Source organism: Cebus imitator, unplaced genomic scaffold, assembly GCF_001604975.1.
Source record: "Cebus imitator isolate Cc_AM_T3 unplaced genomic scaffold, Cebus_imitator-1.0 Scaffold206, whole genome shotgun sequence".
NCBI lineage: Eukaryota > Metazoa > Chordata > Mammalia > Primates > Cebidae > Cebus > Cebus imitator.
In genome coordinates this window covers 1,096,837-1,107,608 of record NW_016107521.1, presented here as the reverse complement: position 1 = coordinate 1,107,608, position 10,772 = coordinate 1,096,837, and the positions used below count along the sequence as shown (strand labels likewise).

Genomic DNA, 10,772 nt, shown 5'->3' with positions numbered 1-10,772 from the left:
TAGAGAAGAAAAAAGAATAACTTTAAAAGTGTTCATGTTCTCAGCAAGCTTTCTTTTGGGGATGTCAGAACTTAACTAACCACTACTCCTTCTGTATGTATGTTTTTCCCCCAGCCTACCTTATGTTCAGTATTTTGGAGGTGTCTCTGCTCTAAGTAAACAACAGTTTCTCACCATCAATGGATTTCCTAATAATTACTGGGGCTGGGGAGGAGAAGATGATGACATTTTTAACAGGTAATGGTCATAGCTTAGATACCTTTCTCCTCTGTCAACCTTCACTTCCAGTTTTTGAGTCAATGCTTGATTGTTCTGCAAGGACTGACCCTCAGATGGGATGCAGTCCTCACTCAGCCCAAATTCTTAGGTGTGGCTTCCTACAGGTCCTGTAGGTACTGAACAGGATCTGTAGGAAAATGAGTTGCTGAGATTTTTGGATCAGCCTGGAAAAATGTCAAATGGGAACTGAGTGACAGGGCAAATTTACTTTGACTTGCCACATGCCGTTTTGTACTCAAGGAGTGAAAAAATGTCCTTTGTAAAGATCCCTCATCTCATTGTGGTCCGCTTTCACTGTGAAACAAGATTCCTTGAGCAGAATTCTAACTTTCTTCACAGAAGCTTTGTGTTATATTTTTATTTTGGAGTATTTTTCATATATACAAAAGAGGATACTGTGGTATAAAAAACCTTTGAGGACCCATTCATCCCCAGCAACCATTATGCCATAGTCAATTCTGTCCCATCCACATCCTGGGCTCTTTTTAAGCTGGTCCTTTATGATGTGGGTTGTCATTTACAGTGGTAAAAACATCTATCAGTAGCATTTGAAAGAACATTCTGCTCAGTCATCTGGCTGTAGAGGCTTCAACCCCACAGGCCACCAATGAGCACTTTCTCCCTCCAGGGGCCAGTGTGAACTCATTACTGAGTTTAATATCAGACTACACCCTGGTGCAGCCCTTCTGAATTGGAGTACCAGTAAACAGAAGGTGTCTGTCAGAGCAACACCCAAGTCATTCAAGTTACCATCGTGCGCAAACTTAACAGAGACCCACGTCTTTAATATAAGCCTTGAAGAAAACTTGAGTTTAGAGTGTGTGGATGGGGTATCAAGCGTGTGCATGTTGAGCATCTGCTGCCTACAGAGCACTGTGCCGGGCAGGCCCCAGACACTGAAAACCTGGACATAGGGTCCAGACAGAAGCAAGCCTGCTTCCACAGAGGCACTGCTGGCCAGACACTGGACCAATATGACAGTGTGTAGGGCTGACAGGATAGCACAGGTCTGAATGGTCAGAACAGCTCGGGAGGGAGGGAGCATCCACAGGCATCTAGTCCCATGCTAAGGCGGTGGCACTAGAAGGATGGGTAGTTTGTGGAGCAAACCACCTTAAGGACCTAAAAATATGAAAATTAAGATAAAGGACCTAACTTGTTATAAACCTACTTATTGTGTGCCTGGCAAGGCCCAAAGTGTTTAGCGGTCTCAGATCAGCCGGTTCTGCCTCTTAAATAACTTTGGTGTTCCTGCTCTCCAGGCTTTCATTTTGGTCCTTATTCCTTTTCCTTAGACCAACACAGAATCCTTCACCCTGTTCTGGCTGCCTCTATTCTTGTTCTCAGCCCTCCATTCGTTTTTGTTTGTTTTTTTCCTGCCTTTTCCCACACGTTCTGAAGTCCTCCATTTTTTATTTTTATTTATTTATTTATATTTTGAGACAGAGTCTTGCTCTGTCACCCAGGCTGGACTGCAATGGCGTGATCTTGGCTCACTGCAACCTCCGCCTCCCAGGTTCAAGTGATTCTCCTGCCTCAGCCTCCTGAGAAGCTGGGATTACAGGTGCATGCCACCATGCCCAGCTAATTTTTGTATTTTTAGTAGAGACGGGGTTTCACCATGTTGGTCAGGCTGGTCTCAAACTCCTGACCTTGTGATCCGCTTGCCTTGGCCTCCCAAAGTGCTGGGATTACAGGCATGAGCCACCACGCCCAGCCCCTGCATTCTTATACTACTTCCAGAGAGACTACCCCATGGCTAAAAACATTTTGGAAATATTATATATTAGGCCCCTTTCAGATACTGGCAACTGTTTGTGGGATGCTCTGAGAAGGCCTCTGTGATTTAGCCTTGCTCTTTTCAGCTGCCCACAGCCTACCCCAGACCCTTGTCACCAGTCCCCAGGAGCTTATGTTGCTCCCTGAGAGCACTAGGCTTGCTCTCACTTCCATGCTTTTACCTGTGCCGTCCTGGCTGCCCAAAATGCCCTGGCAGACACCTGTTCATCTTCAACTGGGCTCTGCCCAGGCTTATCCTGGCAGAGTTAACAAACTCTGTGCTTCTTCCTCTGTGTCTACAACCTCATCGTCCTCTTCTCACCTCCATCTGGCCCTGAAGGCCCTATGTTTGAAGCATCCACACTGTATGTTCTGTGGGGCAGACTCCCCCAGTGTCTCGCACATGATAGTCAATACCACAAACTGCAGAGCCAGTTGTAAAAGGACATGGAGTAGGAATGTGAGTTTTAACCAGGGTCATGCTGGGTTGGGTTCTGGCATGATGCTGGGTTGTGGGCTGAGTGAGAACAGCAAGCAAGATGGTGGATGGGGCAACAGTCTTACCACCGGGGCTGTCAGGCCAAGTGTATGGCAGCTCTGTGATAATGACTTTCCCCTTACTCTTTGCAGGTTAGTTTTTAAAGGGATGTCCATATCTCGTCCAAATGCTGTGGTCGGGAGGTGTCGCATGATCCGCCACTCAAGAGACAAGAAAAATGAACCCAATCCTCAGAGGTGCATTCTTTGTTTATTTATATTCTCTCCCCCTTTAGGATGGGGTAGGCTGCAGGTCCAAGGCTCTGCTGAGGGCTCTGGGCATAGAGGGAAATAGAGGTGGGCAAATTATAGTGGAGAGGGAAGAGGAAATACATTTAATGGTTTCTTCTTAAGATTTTTGTTTTGACACAATCTCCTTGCCGTGTTTTCCTTGTAGGTTTGACCGAATTGCACACACAAAGGAGACAATGCTCTCTGATGGTTTGAACTCACTCACCTACCAGGTGCTGGATGTACAGAGATACCCATTGTATACCCAAATCACAGTGGACATCGGGACACCAAGCTAGCGTTTTGGTACGCGAATAAGAGACCTGAAAATAGCCAGGGACCTCTGCTGTGTGTCTCTGCCAATCTGCTGGGCTGGTCCCTCTCCTTTTTACCAGTCTGAATGACAGGTCCCCTTCGCTGATCATTCAGATGCCTTTCCAGATGACCAGGACAAGTGGGATATTTTGCCCCCAACTTGGCTCAGCATGTGACTTCTTAGCTCTGCAATGTGTTTGTGCCTCTGGGGGTTTCTTGAGTGTTTGCAGCGTCACCCAGAATCAGGACTGTACGCATCCCAAAATTTGGTGGCCGTGGAGCACATTCCTGGTGATAGAACTGCTAATAGTTGGGAAATAGGTTAGACTTTTTCTTTAAGTTATGGTGTTCTTATTACTTCATGAAAAATTGGAGAATGCTGCTAAAATTGGATTGGTGTGATCTTTTTTAGTAGTTGCAATTTAACAGAAAAACACAAAATTTCAACCATTTTCTTATGTTGTGTCCTCCCTCCACCCCCTTCTTTCCATGGCATGCAACTATTATAATCACTGTGCATATGTCTTTTCTTAGCAAAAGGATTTTAAAACTTGAGCCTTGGACCTTTTGTCCAGCTAATGTGTGGATGCCAAGGCAACTCTAGCATCAGAGCAAAAGCCTTGGGTGTTCTCACATTCAGTTGCCTGTCTCCAGATTGTCTGATTTCTGAATGTAAAGTTTTTTTAATAGCAGTTTGTAGTATTTTAAAGAAAGAACAGATCGAGTTCTAATTGTGATCTAGCTTCATTTTGTGTTGATCCAAATTTGCATAGCTGTTTAATGTTAAGTCATGACAATTTATTTTTCTTGGCATGCTATGTAAACTTGAATTTCCTATGTATTTTTATTGTGGTGTTTTAAATATGGGGAGGGGATTGAACATTTTTTAGGGAAAAAAAAATGTATGCTGTAGTGGCCACACGTAGGCCTATGATTTAGCTGGCAGGCCAGGTTTTCTCAAAAGCAAAATCACCTTCTGACCCCTTGGCAGGCAAGGCCTCCCGGTCAGCATTATCCTGCCAGACCTTGGGGCAGACACCTGGGAGACAGAAGCCTCTGCTCCTACTGTGCAGAACTCCTCACTTCCCCACCCCTCCCCAGGTGGGCAGGGCAGAGGGAGCCTCAACCTCCTTAGACTGACCCCTCAGGGCCCTAGGCTGGGGACTTGTAAATAACAGCAGTCAGGTTGTTTACCAGCCCTTTGCACCTGCCCAGTCAGAAGGAGCCTCTGTTCTGGTGGGAGCCACCTCCCTCAGAGGCTCTGCTAGCCACACTCCCTGGCCTACCCTGTGTTACCAGTTCTCCTTCTTCCTCTTTCCTCTTTTCCCCTGCCTTTCTCCTTCCTTCCTTCCTTTCCCTTTTTGTTCCTTTGCCTCTTGCCTGTCCCCTAAAACTTGACTATGGCACTCAGGGTCAAATAGACTATCCATTCCCCAGCATGAATGTGCCTTTTAATTAGTGATCTAGAAAGAAGTTCAGCTGAACCCACATCCCAGTGCCCTCCCACAAACTCTGGTGCCTAACCTCCTGTTCCACCTCAGGTTTTCAGCAGGTGCTCCCACCCCAGTTGAGGCTCCCACACACAGGAGTGTGTCACAAACCCACCTCTGCTGGGAGCTGTTGAGCTGCCTGGGATGAGATGGCGCAAGGCACATCCTACCACTGAGCGCCTCTGCCAGGTCCAGCCTGGGCTCAGGTCCCAAGACTCAGCTGCCTAATCCCAGGGTTGAGCCTTGTGCTTGTGGCAGACCCCAAACCACTGCCCTCCTGGGTACCAGCCCTCAGTGTGGAGGCTGAGCTGGTACCTGGTCCCAATCTTATCTGTGCCTTTACTGCTTTGAGCATCTCAGATGCTAACTTGGTTCTTTTTCCAGAAGCTTTTGTATTGGTTAAAAATTATTTTCCATTGCAGAAGCAGCTGGACTATGCAAAAAGTATTCCTCTGTCAATTCCCCACTCTATACCAAGGATATTATTAAAACTAGAAATGACTGCATTGAGAGGGAGTTTTGGGAAATAGAAAGAACGAAAGCCTCTCTTTCTGTCAGCAGATCCTGACTTTTCCAAAGTGCCTTAAAAGAAAGGAAACAAATGCCCTGAGTGGTAACTTCTCTGTTATCTGTCACTTAATTGTTAAAACCAAACTCTACTTTTTCTTCTTTTTTCGTGGGGAGGGTACATTCTCATTCATGTCAAGTATGTGATTCATTCTCAGAACCAAGGGAAATACCGCTCCCCCTACTTGCTGAACTAGTCCTCTCATGGAAGGCACAGCCAAGGCACAGTTAGGCCTGGACACTTGCCTGGTCCGTGAGATGCCGTGGGTCGTGTTTCCTTACTGGGAATTCCAGGGCTGGGGATTCAGTGAGGATTTCCTTCTCCTGGGAGTTATGAACGTGAAGTTGTCATGTGCCATGCCCTTCTCTGTTTCTGTGCATCCTATTGCTGGTGACCCTGTGTGAACTGGCCTTTGGGAAAGATCAGAGAGGGCAAAGGTGGCACAGGAGGGTAAAGGAGATGCTGTGCTGGCCCTCAGCCCAGACAGGGTCTCTGCCGACTGCCAGGCTGGGGGCAGGGGGCTCCGCATAGCCAGGATAACGGCTTTCATGTCCCAGAAACCTATTGTGCTGTGTATTTTAATTTCCTGTGTATGCAAATGTGTGTATTTACCATTGTGTGGGGGCTGTGTCTGACCTTGGTTTTCAAAACAGACAGAACTGTATTTTTGCCTTTAAAATTCAATAATATAACGTGAATAAATGACCCTATCTTTGTAACTGCAGGTGGTTTCTGTCTTCCTCGTCATGGTTGTGGGACAGGGTGGGGTCAGGGTCATTTCCCCATCTGAACCTCATTCTCTTATCTGTTAAAATGGGAATAATAACACATAGGGACTTTTTTGAGCCTTAAAAGAGACGATATGTCTAAAACAATGACTGATGCCTCACAAGTACCACTACATAGTAGCTAGTGCCATTTCAAAGTAGAATTTTTTTCCCCAAGCAGTTCTCTGGCCACATTCTGCTGTTTTCAACAGATAGCAAGATCGTTCAGATGTAGATCTCAGGGACAGGTGCTCACATTGTAACTTGAATGAAATTATCCAAAATGAGGTTTCTTGTCAGTCTCAGGAAATGTAACCAGAAGCTTTAAAGGGTCTTAGTTGTTACCTAGGTGCTTGAGACAGTAAATGCCCCAGATACCTCCCCCTTGGTGACCCTGGGTCGGGCTGGTTGGATTGAATCAGCACTTGTGAAGAAGGGGGCCACAGGAAACTAGCGTGCAGGAGAGCCACCCCTGCCCTCCAGGGTGAGGGAGTTGCAGGCCCTGCCAGGACAAAGCTGTGAAGGTGGGGCATCAGCTGGGGAACAGGAGCAAGAAGAGCAGCCTCTCCTAGCCACTCCAGGGTCATCTTGCTGTCTCCATCTATCCATGTCACTGCTGGAGGGATCCCTGGTGACCTCTGCTGTGCAAGGTGGCCTGGGGTTCAGATCTGGCCTTCAAACATGATGACTCTGGTCCTTTGGATAAAACGCTGCCTTAAAGGATCTGACAAAATTTAAAAACAAAAAACTTTTTTCCTTTTCACTCACACACTCAACACTTCACTTCTGACTCCAGATATGTGGGGATTTCTCCCCAGCAACAAGCAGTTTTCCAGTGGACACTAGCTGGTGTCCTACAATTTGACTTAATTCTGACACTGTCTGCCTGGCATCAGATACCACAGGTTGAGGGCTCAGTCTTGCGAGACTGCCTCCACTGCAGATGCCAGTCATAAGTAGTTGGTTGTGGCCTGTACTTAAATTTCTTTGGCTGGGGGATACAGGGCCTTGTTGTGTCTCCCAGGCTGGCCTCAAACTCCTGGGCTTGAGCAATCCTTCTGCCACAGCTTCCCAAGTATACGTAACTGGGCTACAGGCTTATATCACTCACCCAGCTATAGTTGTGACCTATAGTTCTGACCAACCAGCTATAAATGGGGTTCCCATGAGCCCCTTCTTGGGTTTGATTAATTTGCTAGGACAGCTTACAGAACTCAGTGTTAAGTGTAACACTTTTCCTGGTCTTATTATAAGTGATACTAGGATACAGATGAGAACTGGATGGAGAGATGCATAGGGCAAGACATGGGGGAGGGGAGAGAAGCTTCTGTGCCCTCTCCAGGGGCTCCACCCTCCAGACACCTCCACGTGTACAGCTACCTGGAAACTCATCTGGACTCTCTCCTTTTGGTTTTTATGGAAGCTTCATCACATAGACCTGATGGATTACATCACTGGTCATTGCCAGTCAGCTCAACCTTCAGCCCCTCTCCCCTTCCTGGAGGATGGGAGTGGGGCTGAAAGTGCCAAGCTGCTCATCATGGCTTGGTCCTTCTGGTGACCAATCCCCATCCAGGAGCTCACCAAGAGTCATTTCATTAGAACAAAAGACATTCCTGTCACCCAGGAAATTCCAAGGGAATATATATATTTGGCCTCTGCCTATTCCAGGGCCTATTTCACTGGTGTGCTCCACTTCACCGAGACACATATCCACACAGACACACACAAATAGGTTCACAGAGGCACACACATCTACCCAGACATACACATCCACCCAGACACATGCCTCCACACATGCATACACGCTAACATGGATAACACACCTGATGTGCTTATGAGAAGTCAAAATTCAAATCCTGCCACTACCTCTTACTAATTCTACAACTTTGAGCAAATGACTTGGCCTTGCTGTGCCTCAGTTTTTATTTTTTATTTTTTGTCACAAAATGCCTTTCAGAAATTTTTCTTTGTTTAGAGACAGAGTTTCATTATGTTGACCAGGCTGGTCTTGAACTCCCGGCCTCAAGCAATCCTCTTGCTTCAGTTTCCCTAAATACTGAGACTGCAGGTGTGAGCCACTGCACCTGGCCCCTAGTTTTTCTATTTTTTAGAGACAGGGGTCTCACTATGTTGCCCAGGCCGGATTCAAACTCCTAGGCTTTAAAAGATCCTCTTGCCTCAGTTTCTTGATCTGTGTAATAGAAGTTATAACAGAACCTATTTCATAGGGCTGTTAGGAAGATTAAGTGAGTTAATACCATACTTATGAAGCATTTAGAACATGCCTGGCTCATAATAAGCATGAAAAGTGTGAATGCTTATTTCATTGTTTAAAATGTACATGGGCACATGTGTTGACATATACATACAGAATGCCATGCACATGTTGCACAGATACACATATGCACACTCTCAGGTGCTGGGGATCTTCCCTTTTCCTCTTCTAGGACACATGCCTTGAACTTTGCTATGTGGCAGCTGGGTGGGTAAACCTCAGAGCTCCTATTCTGGAGACACCCAGACACCTCACCAACAGTGTTTCCCCCATCCTTCCATGCCACACCTGAGTGAAGGTGTTCAGGATGGCAGCCTTGGGGAGGGAAAGAGGTTGACCCCCCTCCCCATGGGCTCCAAGGGACCAGGGAGGGAGGGAGGAGGAGGAAGGAAACCAAGGACAGGCTCCTGAGCTTGGCCATTTCCTTGAGAAATGCTGTTTCTAGTTTCACACAGGACCCGGAACAACCAAATCTAAGCATAGCAGAGCCCGTAGTCATGAGAATAATCACCAGATCCCCCACATACCACCTCTTTTCCATGGGAGAATGTGGCCCGGTGCCAAATCACCAGCCTACAGCTGTTCTTTGGAGGCAGGGCCAAGGGACCCAACGAGGTGCCTGCCCATGGGGGTGAATGAATGGAGCTTCCCCAGGCTGGACGTGTTTGCTGCTCTCGGCAGAGGCCAGCTGTGTGGAGGTGTTGGGGAAGAGGGGAGGGGATAAGGATGACCACATTAACCACATTCTGGGGGTTACCAAGTTTCTGCCACATATCCAGACTCCTCCCCTCTTGTTTCTTCCAGGTGGTGGGATTTCAGACATTCCTAGGGGCTGATTTCTTTTTAGAACTGGAACTTCTTACCATGTCAGAAAGGAAATGAGGTTTGTCTGGCTGAGCCAGTCATGGCAGGCAAGCTTCATTTCCGTCTTTGGCAATGTCCCTGGGCAGGGAACGTGGCTACTGCCTTTGTCTAGGCTTCATGATCTGTACCCAGGGTGTGAGGCAAAGGAACCCCAAGTGCAAGGGACGGTTGTTATGAGTGTTAGGGTCAATAGACCGGAAACTAGAGGAATGTGGCACTCCAAGGACATTTGCCCTGCAGCAAGATGTGTGCCAGGGTCACCAAGAGTAGAGATGGTGCAGTGAGGTCACGGTGTATTTGGAGACAGTAAGTGCCTGGTCACCAGGCAGGGAGCCTGGAAAGACAAACCAGGAAGAAGCCATACAATGACCCTTCTGTCTGGCTGTCTCTGACTCACCACTTGCTGTGTGACTCTAGGCAAATTGGTTCCCCTCTCTGGGTCTCTGTTTGCTCTTTGTTTTATGACTTGCTCTCAGAATCCACCCTTGGTCTCCCCATAGTTCTGCTCTTCCTCCAGTTGGAAGTGCCCTGATCTTGGCTTTCCCTCTTGCCCTGAGACTAACCTTCTCTGTCTTCTTGAGGGAAGTCCATTTATCTATTTCCAGGTCATCATTTGTAAAAACAGCAGGTTCACCCCTCCCTGCTCTCCTCCCTCTTTTCCTCCTTCCCTCCCAGGGCTTCCTGGAGCATCCCGGCGTAAGCTGTTAAAGTTCTACCTGGTGAGGGAGAGCTGGCATAGCGTTGGAGACTTCTCCCTCTTCTGCCCAATGCCCTCCACACTCCATTGCTGTCCCCCAGAAGCGCTTCTTTGTCTCCATCCTTCCTCTCACCTGCTCTTCCTTAAGTTTCCAAAACTCAGGCTTCTTGATCATCCCCTACCAAGCTCAGCAGGCTCAAGAGTACACAAGAACCTGAGGGAGAAGCGAAGGGTTGTGGATGGGGCGGCCGAGTGTCTGCTCAGCTCTGGGGAGTAAGGGATAGGGTTAAGAGGAGTGTTGGAGCCACCTCCCTACCCAGGTTCCTTTCAGCTGGGCCATCTGTCCTTTGACAAGGAGATCTAGGATTTCCTGACCATAAAAAGGCTCCCTATTGGAAATGCTAATAAAAACCACAAAGAGATACACCCATTTGGATGGTTATTATTTTAAAAACCACAAACACAAAATAAGTGTTGGCAAAGATATGCAGAAATTGGAATGTTAGCCATTGTTGATTCAGGATAAAAGGAAAAAAAAAAAGAAATTGAAATACTTGTGCATTGCTGGTAGGAATGTAAAATGGTGTAACCCCTATGGAAAATGGTGTGGCAATTTCTCAAAAAATTAAACCTAGAGTTACCATAGAATCCAACAAGTCCGTTTTTAATTGTATACCCAAAAGAAATGAAAACAGGAACCTGAGCACATACTAGTTCCTATCCCTAATATTCACAGTAGCCACAAGTAAACAACCCACGGCCGGGCGCAGTGGCTCACGCCTATAATCCCAGCACTTTGGGAGGCCAAGGCTGGTGGAGGCTAAGGCTGGTGGATCACGAGGTCAAGAGATTGAGACCATCCTGGTCAACAGGGTGAAACCCCGTCTCTACTAAAAATACAAAAATTAGCTGGGCATGGTGGCGCGCGCCTGTAGTCCCAGCTACTCGGGAGGCTGAGGCAGGAGAA

At 47.2% G+C, this 10,772-nt stretch overlaps 1 protein-coding gene across 2 annotated transcripts in view; it reads left to right on the top strand.

Annotated features, from left to right (window-relative positions):
• The window catches only part of B4GALT1 (beta-1,4-galactosyltransferase 1), a 74,000-nt gene that overhangs the window by 61,310 nt on the left and 1,918 nt on the right, over positions 1-10,772 (top strand). Inside the window, exons 4-6 of one of the 2 annotated variants that reach the window (XM_017548327.2) lie at positions 115-237; positions 2,689-2,793; positions 2,993-5,909. The exons of the other annotated variant lie outside the window; for it this stretch is intronic. Of the exons in view, the coding sequence (XP_017403816.1) occupies positions 115-237; positions 2,689-2,793; positions 2,993-3,125 (361 nt within the window). The 3' untranslated portion in view covers positions 3,126-5,909. Of the gene's footprint in view, positions 1-114; positions 238-2,688; positions 2,794-2,992; positions 5,910-10,772 lie in introns of those variants that run through there. 2 annotated transcript variants of the gene reach the window in all.